The sequence below is a fragment of the Eleutherodactylus coqui genome, chromosome 10 (genome assembly GCF_035609145.1).
Source record: "Eleutherodactylus coqui strain aEleCoq1 chromosome 10, aEleCoq1.hap1, whole genome shotgun sequence".
Lineage (NCBI taxonomy): Eukaryota > Metazoa > Chordata > Amphibia > Anura > Eleutherodactylidae > Eleutherodactylus > Eleutherodactylus coqui.
The window spans coordinates 11,561,768-11,579,999 of NC_089846.1; the positions used below are offsets into that span (position 1 = coordinate 11,561,768).

The following is an 18,232-nucleotide window of genomic DNA, read 5'->3' on the forward strand; positions in this document are numbered from 1 at the left end:
AACGGGGTGATAGTATCTCACCGCTGCCAGTGCATTCATGTGCCATGGTTCTAGATCTTATTTCTTCTTTGTAAATATGTACATATGAAATGTGATTTCTCTTTCAGGGTGGACCTGGACCCAAAGGTGCTAAAGGATCCTCAGTAAGTGGAGGTCTACAAGGCTTAAATCATTTCTGTCGGCTTTTCTCAGGCGATCTTTGCTTGTTGGGTTCTCCGTGCTTTTGTATCCCTTTTAAACCTTATCTTTTTCTTCAGGGTCCAACTGGTCCAAAGGGTGAAAGTGGTATTCCTGGCCCACCAGGTCCTCCGGTAAGTGGAACTTTCCCTTCTAGAATCAGAGTCCGGCTTTTCTTTAACCCCTTATTGCTCAGGAAAGTACAGCTACATCATGGAGGTTCAGGGATTGCATGGAGGGGGTTTTGAAGACTATCCTGCTGCATACAATACGGGTGCCGGTTGTCTGACAGGTGGCAGCCGGCTGCAGCAGACGTAATCAGTGTTCCTGCCGATCGCAGCTGTTAATCCTTTAAATGCCGCCATCAATTCTTACAGCTATATTCAAATGCCCCGATCGGAGTTTGGGGGTCCCAAATGCCTACCTTACTGTGATGCGATTGCGGGGTGTCATTCAGTTGCAGTGGCAGCAGAGGGCCTTCTGAAGGCCCCCAGGGCTGCCACTGCAGATTGCCTGTCAAGCCCTATGGGAACGTTAAAAAAAAAAAAAAAAGTAAAAATGAATTTTAAAACATTTTATTAAAAAAAAATAAAAGGTAATAAAAGTTAAAAAAAAAACAAAACCCATTTCACATATTTAGAATAAAAATCAAAGTAAATAAATCCAAACACATATTTGGCATCCCTGAGTCTGTAAAAGTCCGATCTATCCAAGTAACGCATTATATATCCACACGGTGAATGTCATAAGCAAAAATAAATAAATGTCAGAATTGCCCTTTTTTGGTCACCCCGTCTCTAAGAAAAATTGTAATAAAAAGCAATCAAAACGTCGTACGCACCCCAAAGTGGTAACAATACAAACTAAGGGACATCCTTAAAAAAATCGAGTTGCACAACTATGTCAATGAAAAAATATTATAGTAATGATGCCAGAAGACTGCGGCAGAAAATGGTTTTTCCAAAGAAATGTTATATTTTAAAAGTAGCACAGCAAAAAAAACCCCCCCAAAAACTATAGATTTCATATCACCATAATCGCGCTGACCTATAGAATAAAGTTCTGTCATTTTTGCTGCAGCATGTACACTGTAGAAACTAGACCCCCCCCCCCCAGTACATTATATGAGATATTAACTCACCCCGCAAAAAACAACAAGCCCTCAGACATCTGCATTGATAGATAAATAAAAGAGTTAATGTGGGGAAGAAAAAACAAAAGGGGGGGGAAAAAAACGCATCCTTAAGGGGTTAAAGAGAAAATGTTAAAAATTCTGCTTTCTCATCCAGGGTCCTCCAGGTGAAGTAATACAACCACTGCCAGTGCAGTCCTCAAAGAGAACCAAGCGTAATATCGATGCCAGCCAGGTGGTCGATGAAGGAAACACGGATAATAATTACATGGACTATGCTGACGGCATGGAGGAAATCTTTGGTTCTCTTAACTCACTAAAACTGGAAATTGAACAGATGAAACATCCTTTGGGCACTAAGGGTAACCCAGCGAGAACCTGCAAAGACTTACAGCTATGCCACCCTGACTTTCCAGATGGTGAGTACGATGCCCAATGATTGCACCCAGGTGGTCAGCACACAGGTCACCTGAAGTACCCTGTGCTCCCGCCACCTTCTTCTTTCCATCTTGACACTGCATCTCATTAGTTTCACCATCAGGAATGCAAAGCTACCTCCTTCCCCACATTACCAGCTCCTGAAATACTCCATATAGGGGGAGACAAAAGTCTGGACACACCTGCTTAAGTAGTGTAATAATGAGAAAATTGGCTTACAATGTAAAAGTATTAATTGGAAGGAAGGCTGCATTTTTTGGTGCAGAAGATGTTTTTAGTGGCCAATTTGAACTCCGCCATATTGCATTCAGCTCAGGTTTTTTAAATGTGAAGGAGGTCGTGATATATCATTCGTGGCTACAATTTACTGAGAAACACAGTGAAAGTTTCAGTTTTGCCCTATCTTGTTTAGGAGTTAAAGGGGTTTTCCGATTGTACACTATTGCTAGCCTATCCTCAGAATAAGCCATCAGTAGTAGATTGGTGAGGGTCTGTTGCCCAGGACTTCCACAGATCAGCTGTTTTCCAGGCCAGTGTGCTTGTGCACTGAGCTAAATTTTGCAGGAAGTAGACAGCTCTCTTCCCATTGCAGTGGCCAGGCTTCGTATTGCAGGCAAGGTTCCCATTCATTTCAATGGGAACTTGGAATGTAATACCAAGTCTGTCATCTACAGTAAGAACAGAGCTGTCTGCTAACTGCAGAATTCAATTCAGTACATGGAGTACGCACAACTGATCGGCAGGGGTCCCAGGCAATGGACCCCCGCCAATCTACTATTGATGATCTATCCTGAGGATAGGCCATCAATGGTTTAGAACCAGAACATCCCTTTAAGTGAGGGCAAATTTTCACAAAGTGCTTTACATGACATGTTTGATGTGTTCACCATTCTGTGGTTTAACATTTAATCCGTTCTTTGTGAATACACTGAGGGATTCCCCGTTTCAGGTGACCCACATTGCATATTTTTACTCATACACAAGGGACTGTAAATGGCCCCAGAGATAAAGTCCAAAGGCATCAAGTCTGGCAACTTTGGCCGCCATTCTACAGGATCTCTACGCCCAATCCAGTGCCCAGGGAATTGCAGTTCAGCAATGGAAAAGTGCGGAGGTGTGCCATCCTGTTGAAACTCACTATTCTCATTGGGCACAGATGGGAATATGGTATCCTGTAGCATCTGGGGGTACTTCTCACCACTAAGTGACCCATCAATGAAAAAAGGCCCTATGAGACAAATCCCACAAATGCCATACTAAACCATGAACTTTTGCAAACACATTGTTTTTGATCTGTCAATCCATGATGAATTATCATTGGACCAATACCGGAGAGCGCGGCGACTGACCTTACCATTCACATAAAGCAGTGTGGAAAAAATACACAATATAGTTCACCTGAAACTGCGAAACCTACAGTTCTTCAAGGTGTTCAAGACGACTGGATTACAGCATATACAAGCAGTAGACTGCTGGACACACTGAACGTGTCATGTAAAGCACTGAAACTCCTAAACAAGTAAAGGGAGGACCGAACAGACACTTCTACTGTGTCTCTGAGGAAATTCTAGGCAGAAATGGTATATTCCATGGACCCCTTCACATTTGACAAACTTCAGCCATCACGTATTCTAGTCAAGAATCTGTGATCCAGGGAGTTATTTTAATTATCAGATTTGGAGTTGGGAAGGAATTTTTTTCCTTCTAAAATGAGAAAAGTTGGCTTCTACCTCATGGGGTGTTTTGCCTTCCTCTGGATTGGGGGTTAATAGACTGAACGGGATGGACATAGTAACAGTGTATAAGGCTGAAAATTGAATGAGGGGGGAGTTCAAAATGGCCACCAAAATCAGTAGTACCAAAAAAGTGCAGCCTTTCTCCCATTTATTTCACACATTGGAAGTCAATTTTCTTCTCATTACACCAGTTAAACGGGTGTGTCCAGACTTTTGCCTGCCTCTGTATACGATGGCTGATAACACACCATGCCTTGGACCGGACCACAATTATTAAACTATTTCCCAACCTCTGGTGTGACCTCTGATGTTCATGTGTAACCATCAGCAGGGATCACCTTTGGTCATGTTAGAAGAAGAGAAGGAAATGCTGATCTACAAACCTCTTCTGTGCTGCAATCATGGAAGGACTTTCAGTATATCACTTGGTATACAAGACTTCTCTGTCTAAAGCTATTTTTCTAGAAATATGCCAATAAGATGTATGAATGAATTAAGTCCTGTCACCCCCTGCTATCTGCCCCCAGGGGAGGCAAATGTTCTTTAAGCTCCCATTTGAGACAGAGTAGTCATTTAGGATGTGCTGCCTGACAGCCCCATAGCCAAGACTAGCTGCGAAGCCCGGCCACAGTCGTGTCATTCACCACCTCTAACGGGTTAGCTTTTTCTTAGAGTAAGTCCCTTTAGACTTCTGTTTTTGTTCCTTTTTTGCCCCATTTTCCATCCCCCAGTTGATGTGTGCACTACTGTGTTGTCCCCAAGAGCAGCGGAGCCCCGTCCCATGTACTATCACTATAAATATCTTCGCCGCAGTCGTCTAACCGGTCGGTGCCAGGGTCCCGATTGCTGCTCATTATTGTGCAAATTATGATAAATTCCAAGGCTCAACATAAACTGCTTCTGTCGGCAAAGAGCCGGGTCTGAAGACAAAGGGAACACCGAGAATAGTGGCCATCAATGGCTCCGCACACGTGGGCCTTCCACATCCTCATACTACCTCCTCCTCTTTTCCTTCTCCTAGGTGAATATTGGATTGACCCGAACCAGGGATGCTCTCGAGACTCCTTCAAGGTTTATTGCAATTTCACGGCGGGAGGAGAGTCCTGCATATTCCCTGACAAGAAGTCTGAAGGAGTAAGTGGTGGAGGAAGTCTTTGAATTTGGCATAATCATCACTTGAATCGCCTGGCATCGGGAAGGCTTTGGCACATGAGACAAAGCTGTGCATCCAGTATTTTAAGATCACTTAATTAATTGCTGCCTCTCCCCAGACGCTGCCTGCTGGCGGTATTGACTGTCTGAGTCTAATCAAAGCAGAGAGATCCAGGATAGTCAGACAATAGGTTAATATCACTCAACCCTTCCATCGTTAATGGGAGCTTGGAAACCAGTATCACACACACTGCTTATAGGCACATGGCGACACTAAAGACCTTCCATGATAACGGTTGTCATATAGTAATACCATGAATAGTGAACATTCCCCCTTTAGGCCGCAGTTATGGAAGTTAAGTAAAAAGTTTTCCCAACCAAGTGAGCCATAAAGACTGGCAGGACAGTCGTAATGTTACAGATGGTCAATGTGGCACTTCAAGTTGTACAATCATTTGTTACATTGTTACTATGTTACATTATTAGAGAATTGCAGTATAGAGCTGCACAGTCATTGTCGGCGCACCGCTGTAGTTCCCTCAGTGCCATCTAACTAGAGGCAGAAGTTTGGTTGAACTTTTTGAACTGTTGGAGAAGACTCTGAGTGACCCGGTTCTGCTGGGGGCGATATATTGACAGGCAGAGTGTAATACGGCGCTGTTGTCAGATGTTAGAATTACTGCAGAATTAGGGTTTTCTTTTAAGTCTGCTTCTCACTATTGATGGGATTCTAATGACTAAGAACAGAGGATCTAACGCCTTCGGGAGAAATGTATCTGGCTTTAAGCCTTTCTGCCTCCTTTTATTCCATGCTCGTGTTTACTCCTTAAGTTCACCAGCTTAGGCTCCGCTCACATCACGTCGGAGGCTCCCTTACAGATTCTGTCATCTCTGTGGAACCTCACGGCACTGTTGTCTGATGCGCAACAAATTGGGCACTACCCCACGGCAGATGCCAACAAAGCGATAAAGGGGTTGACCAACAGTATGATGAATTACACTTATTAAAGGGGTACCACAATCAACTTTTATCACCTGTCTAGGATAGGTGATGAAAGTCAATTATGGTACAACCCCTTTAATTTGATATTACAGAGGCTGTCTATTTCACATGAAGGGCTACATACAATGCTAATGCACCTGTGAGAAGCATTGCCCCCTTGCCACTGTATTGCCTGCACAGATATGGCCGCTGATGAAGGGGCATATGACCAGGCCCATTCACCAGCAACGTCCAGTCCACAACCTGGCTCACAGCACTCTGCATGCGCTAGTCTGTTTGATGGATGGGTCTGGTCACATGTTCCCCCATTAGTGCCCGGTGTAGGATGGCAGGGCTGCGTGGGCAGTGTAGAGGCAAGAAGGAGGAGCTATAAAGACTATTATGAAGACTCCATTCCGCCTACAAGCTTTGTACAGGATTCGGCATCCACATATAAGTGAGATCTTTAGGCCTCCGTGGTCTTTGCCTCCAGGACGCCCGATGAGCCGCACCATTAGGGGCTTCAGCTGATATTCATCTGTATAACTTTGTTTCTTCCTATCCATTCCATTCCACAATTCAGGCTAGACTTACGTCCTGGCCCAAAGAGAATCCAGGCTCGTGGTTCAGTGAATTCAAGCGTGGTAAACTGGTAAGATTTGGCCTTTCTCTTTAGCTTCTGTAACCCGTGTCGTATTTTACAGAATAAAATGGCTCGTTGGCCCAAAGAGTTGCCTGGCTCATGGTATAGTCATTACAAGCGAGGCTCTATGGTAAGTGGCTAACCCGGCCTCCAGTCTCAACCAGAGCACAGAACCTGCTTCGGTTATGGCCAAACCACTCTGCATGTGTGACTAACACTGGGCATGGGGCAAGCCGTGTCTCCGGATGACAAGGAAAATCAGTTTAAGGTGGAACCTGGAAAACAAGGTTGGTTTTCATATCCTCTTCTAATTCTAAGTAATGATGCAGCTGTCAGTCCCCCCCCATGAGAGCTGGCCAGTCAGCGACTATAAGGGACCCAAACCAACAGGAATCCTCAATAATATAAAGCCAGATCTGCAGTTCTGAGTGACAGCGAGCAATAAGCAACGACTATGAAGTCACCAGGATCATAGCGAGCATCCGATCTGTGTCAGTAGTCTCATAGATAACGTCATGAACCGTAATTCCAGACAACACTATAAAGTGTTACTTATGGCAGCAAATGGCTAGTCAGTTGCCATCGAGAAACAGATGCAACAACCTAAACACAAGCGACTGGACAATAATTCTCAGAAGGCAGGAACAGCCATTACTTGGGGTTGTGTCCACCTTAAAAGGCACTTGGTTTCCTCTGGAAATGCATGGTGTCGGCTGCCGGGCTGATCTCACTAGGGTTTTCTTTAGGGGATGTCTGTGTGTTAGAGATAAGGCATCAACTTTGCCCCCTGTTTTGGGTACCTATGATCTCTTCATGACAACGTAACTAGAAAATCCAACTATAAAGGACTACAAATCCCAGCACAATTCACAGGCTCAGTCTACAGAGAACGTGGAAAACCTTTACTTCTCTTTGACTCATCTTGAAGGGGTTTGTCCAGGACTCTAGAAGAAAGGTCTATCCAGAATCAGTGCCACATCTGCCCATTGGCTGTGTAGGGTAATCAAGTGATTGAAGCTGAAGCTCCTTACCAAACCAATGAAGGCCCCACTGGAAAAAAATCTCAAGAGGAAGAAATAGGCTTTTCTGTATTCCCCCCATTATAGAATAGCCTACTTGTCCCTCTGGACAATTTTTTCTTGTGAAGTGCAATACCAGGCGCCGCCAGTAGACAGATGTATCACTGTTCCTGCAAATAAGGGCAATGGAACAATGCCTCTGTAGCGCCACCTATTGGATGGCAACTTTCCTGCAAAGGAATCACAATCAATGTCCGACCCTTAAAACAGGTCTTAACAAAAATTGGGAATTGAAAACCAATCTGCAAACACAGCAGACTTTCTTTTTCCTAATCCTGGACAAAGACAAACCCCTTTTACTGTTATATCGTGTTATACTCCAGTCACATCCAGAGCTGCATTTAGTATTCTGTTGGTTAACCTCTCCAAATCCATTGTACATTGCAGGAAATGTCATGTTTAGCACAGTATTAAGGAATACCTACAAAAAGCTGTATGGGCTGGTGTGTATGCTAGCACAGTGCTAAGAGGCAGCCTGCAGAATTTTGAGTTCAGCTCTGGGTGTGCCTGGAGCAAAGTAGATGATATAATGCAAAGTCGGTTCAAGATAAGTAAAGCCACTAAGTCTCATATGAGACGTAACCTGACAAAGAGGTTTGACTCTCCGATGGCCGCTGGCTGTGTGCTCCGTCTCCTAGAGCCGGCGGTCTTCTTATTACGGATCCCCTAGCATATTACAGCCAGCAGGTGGACGGTCTATACTTGTTTACCTCAGCGTGCGCATCGCAATAAAGCAGCGGGCCCTGCGGTTTAAGAGGAGGCGGGCGGCCTAGTTTGGTAGTCATGGAGAAGCGATGAGCCCCTCTGCTCCCTCCTCTGCTTTCAATATCATAGGTACTCAGTTCAGCTCAGGGTGGCTGCTTTGAAGTAGAAAACTTTGCGGCTCTTGCTGGCATCAATGCCGCTCCGTGTCTTAACTTCACAGCATCTTTCAAGCTGCCTCTCTATTTTTTATTTTTTTTGTTTTTCATGTCGATTTCTTTGCTATAGAGCATTTTCTCGTAAGCCAACACTTCATCCTCAGTCCCTAAGAGCTTTCTGCTTAGGATACAGGAGCTGAATGAACTCCAGGTACCGAGAAACGGGGTTTAAGGAAGCAGCTACCAACACGTATGTAAAGTGAGACCCGGGCAGCAGCAGCAGCGGCATCACAACCCGAGAACCTCCAATCTCTGCAAATTACCTGCTGCTTCTCAAGAGGCTTCAGACCAATAATCCCACCCCAACATATAAGTGGCGCGCTGCGGACTGTAGGGATCGCCCTTTACACGTGTTGTTAGCTGAGTCTGACCTTGCATGCTGCTCTCTCCTCTTCAGTCCTCTTACTTCTCAGGTGGCACAACGGACTCGGCGCGGTTTGTATAGTTTTTTATTTTGGGGGTTTACAGTATTTCGGGATTGGGCTATGTGCAGATGCAACCTTTCTGACCAAAATGTATGATGCTCTGTATACAGTATATGGGAGGTAAGAGAGGGGTGAATGATCCGCCACCAGAATCTACGCTCCTCAACATTGAAATAGCAACACCAAGGAGGACAAGCCGTAAAGTTATGCAAATTGAGGAAGTAGAAGGTGTCGCTACAATATGCAAATGTTTACATTTTCGAGCACCTAGCTCCAATCTGTGGCATGTGGGATGGGCTTCAATGGTTTGAAAAATTTTGCATTCGATTTGGCTTTTAGCCGCATGAAACCTCAAAAATCGGATAAAATCTTGTGTTATGATTGTGCGCTGCCTATTGTTTGTCGACGTGACAGTTATCATCCCTTATTGCAAACTAAAGGGTCGTTTACAAGCAACGATTATCGCTCAAAATTCACTCAAAAGCCATCGTTTAAGCGATAATCATTGCGTGTAAATGCTCCCATCCTTCACTCTCCAGCTGAATGATGATTTTTAGGTGAGCATAAAATCCATCGTTTAGCCGGAAAGATGATAACACAGACTGCATGCTGTGATTGCTGTCCATGGTGCTGAATTCTCTACAGGAGCTGCTGATTACATTGTATTCAGCAGAAAGCTCACAGCAGAACAAACGAGCTGTATGCAGAGAACAGACCAACTGCTGTTCTCTGCATACAAATGAAGCTGATAAGCTGCTAATGGACATTAGCATCCATTAGCAGTTTATGCAAAACAATTGCTCAAAACCTATCTTTTGAATGATTATCTTCGCGTGTAAATGGGCCTTAAGAGGGACAAAATTCTTGAACTGAGAGACCTTGGTTTAATCACTCCAGCAGATCGCTGTGTGCATGGGCAAAGATGTCAGCACTGTTCAATGTTGCCCATCTCAGTTGTTGGGAGAACAACATCGAACCCAAATGACAGCAAAAAGGTTCACAGAGAGATCGTCAAATTAGAAGAATGGCATAAAGTGATCCCTTCTGTACTGCAAGTGAAAGCAGACATCCCACCCCAAGCCGAGGGCGTCGAACATCGGGGCTGATTTACTAATTCTTTCTAAAAGTTAGACCGTGCAGACTTGGACTAGACAGTCTTAAAATGTGGCAGAATTATTAATAAATCTGTTGACTTTTTAGACTGTCTAATCAAAGTTTAGACCACCTATCAGTTGGTTTAGTTTAAGCCAAAAATTGTACCAAAATTGTGCTAGAATTCAGGCCACACCCCTTTTTTTGGGACAAGTTCGAAAAACTGTCTGAAAGTGTCCAGAAGCACATAGTAAATGTGGTGCAAAATCTGAAGCAGAAAACTGTTGCGTTCTGAATATTTAAAATACCCCCTTTGTCTACACCCGTGATGGCGAACCTATGACACGTGTGTCAGTGCTGACACGCATGGCCATGTTCGCTGACACGCGGCCGCATACAGAGGAGTATACGGCCACATGTGGAGGACGGGGATTTTCATGCTCAGCTCTTGCACGGCCAGGTGCAGTAGCCGAGGATAAAACATTGTGGTGGGTAGACACTTTGCGCCGGAGGTCTATAGGCCAAAACCACAGACCTCCGGCACAGAGCGTCTAGTAGTGCCAGAACTTCCGGTTAGGCCGGCGGACCTTCTAGCAGCGGAGTGCGCAGGGGAAGGCATCTCTGGTTACCATCTTACCAGCAGGCACCAGCAACCACCAGCATCACCCTGCCAGATAAGTGAGGGGAGGGCCTGTGCAGCAGCCAGTTTAAATAGTGGCAAGTATACATTTTTGTTATTTAAACTATAAATATCACAAATTTGGGTTTTTTTCTCGAAGTGACACACCACCCGCGTTATGCTCAGAATTTTGACACACCAAGCCAAAAAGATTGCCCATCGCTGGTCTACACAAACCAGCAGAAGGCATTGGCACGGCATTGGGCTACAGACCAGACGTCCAGCGACAGGTCTTCCATTGACCCCACACTGCTGCTTTCAAAGGCTATAATGATGCATGCTACCATGGCCTGCAGCAGATCCAGACTTGTCTACTGTCATAGTAACATGGTACTAAGGCCGAAAAAAGATACATTTCCCTCTAGTTCAGCCTATAACCCCCACCACCACTAATGTTGATCCAGAGGAAGGGAAAAAAATTCCTTCCTGACTCCTGGAGACGCTCATAGTTGGTAATGAATGAATCAAGAGGTTTTGAATACTTAATAACATGCAAAAAACATAATTAAAAAAAGGAAAGAAATTAACATATTTACCGATCCTGTGATTGTCCTTCTTGGTGTTACAATTTCGATGTAAAGGAGTGTATGTCTGACCCCCTCTGATCACTAGAATGAATGGCAGTGACGGTTAGCTATTGCCAGGAGTCAAGTGTTCAGCCACTGACTATAGAGAGATGTCTTTAATGTGCCGAGAACATCCCTTTAAGGACCATTTATAAAAAAAAATTTCTCAGTCTACTGCCAAAGTACAAAGTTACTATCTGAGCGATCGGCAGGAGAAGTTACTACTCCCCAGTGGGCAGTCGTTACCAGGCGACGACAGAGAGCGATAGTGGGCGACACATTGATTTATGCCATGGGATGCCCGTAGACTCATTACTCATCGATGGTACAACCTTTACTGGCGAGCAGTAAACCAAGTGACAACTTCTAGAACAGTGCAGAATGGAAGTATTTACCCTGTAGATGTGTCTGATTCTTTTCAGTTGTCTTACGTGGATGCCGATGGAAACCCAGTTGGAGTGGTACAGATGACCTTCCTGAGGCTTCTCAGTGCCTCCGCCAAACAGAACATGACCTACAACTGTTACCAGTCCGTTGCCTGGCATGACGCCACCATCGACAGCTATGACAAGGCGATCCGCTTCCTGGGCTCTAACGATGAAGAGATGTCCCATGACAACAACCCCTACATTCAGGCCATCATGGATGGATGTGCAGTAAGTGACTCGGCTGCAGCTGGCTCACCTGATATCAGCCTGGCGCGCTATTTACTAATGTGATAGGTGATCAGATTATTAGAGTAGCTGCCGGCACCATACAAGACATCATTCTAGAGACATGAAAGGTTCTAGATGTAGTTGCAGCTAGGATACAGCCATCTAATGATCGGCAGGGCACAGTACCTTTTGGTCTAGAAGGCAAATCGCAGCATGCTCCGTTTTGCTGGGGGTCTCGCACGGACAGCTTCCATTGAAGTCAATGGAAGCAGTCCAATCCGTGACCGCCCACAGCTGACACTGCAGATGTGCCGCGGATCTTGTGGGAAAGCAGGAGTATTTTATAAAAAGCTTCCGCTGCGCATATGCAGCGGCGCGACCACCAACATCCGCAGTGGAGAAGAAGGAAGACCCACAAAGCCACGCTGAGGATCCGGATGAGTAACGTCCTCTTGCCACGAGCAGGGTGGGATTGTGCTGCGGGCTCACATCCGCGGAATCGGACCTGCCCGCAGACATGAGGCCTAAGTGTTCAGTAATAGGATTATTGCCTTATTGGGAGTCAGTAAGAATGGAATTCCAAAATCTGCCACAAAAGTGAATCGGTCTATACAAATCCTCATTCACACACTGGGAATAAAGGTTCCAGGAAATTCTGGGTGACATTGGACCTCCCACTGCGTTCATCACCTAGCTTACCCAGATGGTGACAGGGTAGCCAGAAGACTGGAAAAGCAGCCCCATTGGTTGTCACCCGAGCAAAGTTTTAGCAATGTGACCTTACTGGACAAACTGAGGAATTTTTTGTAACCCCTACATCCATTTCCCAGTGCAGCCTCCGTAGACCGGGCCTTTATTTGAGTATTGTTTATTCTTTTACATGTAAGTTGACTTTCTTTTCTCCCTCTTCCCTCAGTCTAAGAAGGGCTACCAGAAGACCATCCTGGAGCTGAACACTCCCAAAGTGGAGCAAGCCCCTATAGTGGATCTAATGTTCAATGACTTTGGAGACCCAACACAAAAATTTGGCTTTGAAGTGGGACCAGTGTGTTTCCTAGGCTAAAAACTTTACAAAAAAAAAAAAGAAAATTCAAAAAAAAAAAAAATTTTAAAAGATAAATATACATACACTTTTTTTTTGAGAAAAGAGGCCAATAGCATAACAGAACGCCAAGTTTCCAAATGAGCAACCTTGAAACCTCATCACAGTCTATTAGTTGTCTCACATGCACGTTCTTCAGCTGGGACAATGAAGGCCTGAACCCCCAAATCTGCCCGGGGTTACGAGCCTGGACCATCAACGTATTAAAAAAACCACTCGGTACCCACAACCTTGGGATCACATGACCTAAACAGCATCACGTGGCAATCATTAGAAGCACATGACTGATCTGCTTCCACCTCACAAACCTCTCGAACGGGTCTCTAAGACACAGCAAGGAATGGGAAGCAAACCGCTACATGTGACGGAGATGCTGGAATATCATACATTAGATTGATGCAAATTTGGAACACAAAGGGCGACCCTCCTCGTTCCTCACTTAGTTTCCTAATGAAAGCAAAAGTCACTGGGGCATATAATGCCCGCTGGTCCCTTTGTATTAAAGGTGCTTATATTTTTGTATGTAATTATTTGTATTGTATAATATTATTGTTTTTAAGGAAAAAAAAAAAAGTGGCCTTATCCCCAAGCTTTAAATCCTGCATGTGACCTGGTACAGAGTCGGGCTTCTTAAGGTCAATCTGGCAAACTTGTGGCAATATGTGCTTTTTTTTTTTTTTTTTATTATAAACACAGATTTCAGTTTACAACGTGTGGTACGGCCTGTGTTCCTTTCTCCATTTCTAGTCAATACTCGCAGTTAAGGGTCAAAATGAGAGGCCCCCCCGCAATATACACACTATGCAATGTACAGATACAAGTAAGCTAAAAAAAAACACAATTACACCCCAACGGCATAAGACATAAGCTGCGGACGGTGACAAAGCCACTTCTGACGACTCACAGACCACTGGGTCACACATTTGTACAGAATGGAAATTTCATCAGAAGTATGGAAATATATTTTTTGACTATTTTTTATAATTGATAAACCTACTGTAGGGTATAAAAGTCATCCGTCTGACTCCGATCAGAGCCAATTAGAAAACGTGTTGTGACAGGGGCTCCGGCTGACGAGTTGTTTTTGTACAGTATTATCACCCCCCCATTTTTGCCTCCATGTTGCCTCGTCGGGGGGTGGGAGATTGCCTGTAAACTCTTGTCAGAGATAGGTGCTATGTTCAGTTTTTCCTGTGGTGCTATTTTTTTGTTTTCTTTTTGAACTTGCTGACGGTGCTCCTTCGGGGGGCGCTCTGCCACTACTTCCTGTCAGACGTATCCCACGCTAACGCTAGCTAGCAGATATAATGCATGTTTCTTTTTGTATTCATTCCAAATGTAGATATGGCGAAAGAATAATAAAAAAAAAAATCAGACTGAGCTCTATTGTGATAGCTTCCCATGTAGCCTTCTCCATGTCTGTGTATGTAATGATTCCAGGTTTCTAGTCCGATGCTGATTGTGGTGCTAACTTATGTTGTTTGTTTTAAAAGTGTTGAAAGAAAACTTTTTTTTTTTTGTATTTTCTCATGTGCTGCACCGTCCCCCACCGTAAGGCAGGGGGCGGCGAATGTGCATAACCAAATTGCTTTTAATGGTTCCAAGTCCGGAGAGCATTTCCATGACCAGTTCTGTACGAGGCTGGAACGTCAGAGCACCTCACTGAACTAATAAAGTCAAAGGGACAACAAGCGCTTGAATTTGCCTCTTTTATGGGTTTATAAATCTGGTCTATAATCTGCATTATATGACGTTATTACAAACAATCGCCTTGTCACGGGGGCTGCTTACACCTGCATAGAGTACACCACATTTTAGGGACCAGCTAAGACGCCGGCCCGCCCCTCCATTTACTAAACCCTGGGCCGTAGTCACCATATTACCGCCATGTCCAACTGGTCTCATACAAAAGTTGGGTGGTAACACCCCAAGTTTATTTTCTTTTTTTGTGAGGCCCCTATTTATTGGCAGAGTTCACAGGGTCGGGCGGTCTCACCTTTTGTCTTAAAATAACAGGTCGATTATTAATGCAAAATTTTATATTTAAAATTCATTTTACCTCCATATATCAATATTTTTATTTATCCCATCGGGGGAGGGGGGGAGGGGGGGGGAAGTATTACAGAACATTGAGAAATAAATTTCCATTTCTATATTAACTTTTGATCTGACAATACATTATTTGATATTGAAAATGGAAGCATCCCCCCCCCCCCCCCCGACTTTTACAAACATCTGTAACAACAATGGGGGAAATCCACCGCTTCACCACAATAACTCAACATCCATAGTGGTAAAGTTATATTTGTGGTTACAATGTTATGATTTGATGTATTAAAGCTTCACCCAACATAAAATACACAGAATTAAAGTAAATGACTGAAAAGAAACAATTTGGATGAAACTAAAGTCCTGTGGTTGGATCTTTTTGTTGCACCATGAAATCAAAATAATGGATCATGTGAGGCACAAACAAAACAGTTCGGTATTTTTGGAAGTTTACGTTTCAGCGAGGAATATGTTAGAAAATGTATATTTAAGTTGTAAAAAAAAAAAAAAAATGTTAATCTTGTTTTGCCATCTGTTCCTCCCCTCGAGAATTCTCATTAGAGGACATCGTTAAATGGAATATTGGGTCGTCAGACTGAATCACACATACGGTATTTCTTCAGTGGATCTTGTGCATCCGTTACTCAGAATGTAGAAGTTAGAACATCCGCCAAAAAAAAAAACACGACTCCGATGTCCGTCAGATGAATTGGAACAAAACTTTTAGGGTACTTCCACACGGGCGTTCTTTCCATCCGATTTGCAGACCGAACTAACGATCTGACGGAAATGGGACCCATTGATTGGAATGGGTGTAACGACATTTTTTTTACTCGGATGATAATAGCATATGCCGATGTTTGGTATCAGACGGGCGGAGAGTTTATCAGCATCCGTGTGCACGTACCCTTAGATTGTAGTTCTTTCACTCCATTCATCAGTTAGTTGACGTGTAAAGAGAACTAGAACTCATTTTTTTGTAAATCAAGATTTTTTTTTTTGCCGACCTAAATAATGCAAAATGACTCAAAAATACTCATCCCATCCTGTCTGGGGGCGGACTAAAAAGCTCATATTTTTGACCATGGAACCAAAACTGGTTTGCACATTCAGGTTATAAAACAAAGAAAAAGAAAAAACCCATCTGTGTCGTCAATGTGATTCTGTTTAGGTCATGTGATATAATGTGTTATCGTTCCCTTCCAAGCACATTCAGTATCTATATTGAAATAAACTTCCTTCCTGCAACTGCAGAAAATGACGTCTTATTCCGTGTAATTTTTTTAAGAAATAAAAAAAAAAAAAATTCCTAATTATGACTTGAAGAAATTATGGAACAAAATTGAAGCAAGAAATCCATCAAAAGGATCCAGAATCTGTACAGACCCTCCAAGACTCCTGCACGTTTTTAAATTAAGATGCCCTCATGGAGATTTTTATATTTTAAACCTGTGTACAAATAAATGTATTAGAAATTTTTTTTGTTTTAATAAATCAAGTTTACTGTTCGTACCTCGTTACTTGATGTGAATTTTTTTTATAGAAGTATAATAAAAGAATTTTTTTTATTCATTTTTGTGCTTTGCTCCGTGCGAGAATAAAACAGTGGAAAGATCGGAGGAACGAAAAAAGTCCCAAACCGAAAATTGCCAGTAACTGAAGAAGACAAAAATATACATAAAGCTACCAACAGCACAGAAGAACACAACTTCCCCCAAAAATTGGGCACGTAAAAGGTTTTTTCTCAAATCTTACTAATCACTTTTATGTGTATTTCCAAAGTTATTGAGTTAGTTTCTGGTATTTCTGAGCCGCCTGTTTAATATCTGCATTATATTGAGGGGCAAGAAGCATCAGATAGTCATGGCTGTACAGAAGAGGCGACAGAGAACTAAGAATTATCATTTTTGTATTTCCCACTATTCCAGCTGGGACAGAATCTCACATCCATCCGTCTACCAGTTATGTGGAGTCTGGACTCCCTATCCGGATTGTCCCATCTCTATTAGGACTGTATATAGTCCTATGACCAGTCAGACCAGCCTTCATTCTTAACCTAGATTCAAAGTCATAGAAATGTAGCAGACTGATGGCAGGGAGAGAGCACATGACCCGGCTCGTTGGCCCTCACATAACTCATTATTCTTAAGATACCTTTACACGAGCTGAAATTACCCGACTAATCACTCAAATGAGAAATTTTGGGCAACTGATGCCCTGTGTACACACGGCCCCCAACAGGACACCAGCACAAAGTACTCAGTAGTTGTTAGTCGTTCAGTTTCAGCTCACCAAAAAGGAACAACTGCGGAGCGGCTTAGTGTAAACAGGAGCCAATCTATGAACAACTCCCTATTTATTGTGAATGGAGATGGGCGTCGAACGATCCCCGGCCGCTCTGCCTCCAGTCACTTGAACAACTATGGCTCCTGTGTCAAGGTGCCTTTCGGAGATATCTGTTTAACCCTGGCAGACATATAGTTGATTTTCTAACCATCTCTGCTGGATGGTGGTTGTAAATACCTACTACTCTTTCATTAACATACTTTCTTTCATTCTTTATCTTTTCTCAGATTCCCTCTTGCTCTGTTTTTCCTAAACCGTATTTAAACCTTTAGCGTATTTAAAGGTTTCGTTCATTTCCCTTCTTCCCTCTAGACTATTGAATTAAAGGGGTATGTTCAGCTTGTAACGGTCAATGATTTATCCTCCAGATAGGTCATCAATATTTTAGTGGTGATCTGTATAGGAGCTCTGATAGCTGTTCACCGGGTCTCCGCTAGCTCTGATAGCTGTTCACCGGGCCTCCGCCAGCTCTGATAGCTGTTCACCGGGCCTCCGCCAGCTCTGATAGCTGTTCACCGGGCCCCTGCCAGCTCTGATAGCTGTTCACCGGGCCTCCGCCAGCTCTGATAGCTGTTCACCGGGCCTCCGCCAGCTCTGATAACTGTTCACCGGGCCCCTGCCAGCTCTGATAGCTGTTCACCGGGCCTCCGCCAGCTCTGATAGCTGTTCACCGGGCCTCCGCCAGCTCTGAACGCACTGCAGCAGCCCGGGTTGGTAATTCAATGGAAACGCTGCCTGAAGATGGGTCATTAATGGCTACTAGGGGGTTTGGTAGCAGTTCCTAAACTAAGATCGGGCTAACGTCAGGAGCTGCAGTACTGGACCGCAGGGGATCCAACGGGTGAGTTATGATACTTTTATTAAACACATTTGCAGTGATATTTTAAAATCCTCCCACACCCGGGCCGCCCCTCTACGCTATCTGTCCTGCAGATTCCGGCTTCTCCGCTACCCTTCTCATGGATGAATACAAAATAGCCGGCTCTGATCATCAGGACCTGTTAGATGGGACTGGTTACACAAGACATGGGTTCTCGGAGGCTAAATTCACAAGAAGC

General features: G+C 43.9%; 1 protein-coding gene across 2 annotated transcripts in view; it reads left to right on the forward strand.

The window, feature by feature from the left end:
• COL5A1 (collagen type V alpha 1 chain) overlaps positions 1-16,340 on the forward strand; it is a 216,771-nt gene extending 200,431 nt beyond the window's left edge. Inside the window, exons 60-66 of one of the 2 annotated variants that reach the window (XM_066580234.1) lie at positions 108-143; positions 258-311; positions 1,467-1,728; positions 4,505-4,617; positions 6,322-6,390; positions 11,444-11,677; positions 12,594-16,340. In XM_066580234.1, coding sequence (XP_066436331.1) covers positions 108-143; positions 258-311; positions 1,467-1,728; positions 4,505-4,617; positions 6,322-6,390; positions 11,444-11,677; positions 12,594-12,740 — 915 coding nt within the window. In that variant the 3' untranslated portion in view covers positions 12,741-16,340. Of the gene's footprint in view, positions 1-107; positions 144-257; positions 312-1,466; positions 1,729-4,504; positions 4,618-6,200; positions 6,270-6,321; positions 6,391-11,443; positions 11,678-12,593 lie in introns of both variants that reach the window. The other variant, XM_066580233.1, reaches the window with a different exon arrangement.
• Positions 16,341-18,232: the final 1,892 nt, after the last annotated feature.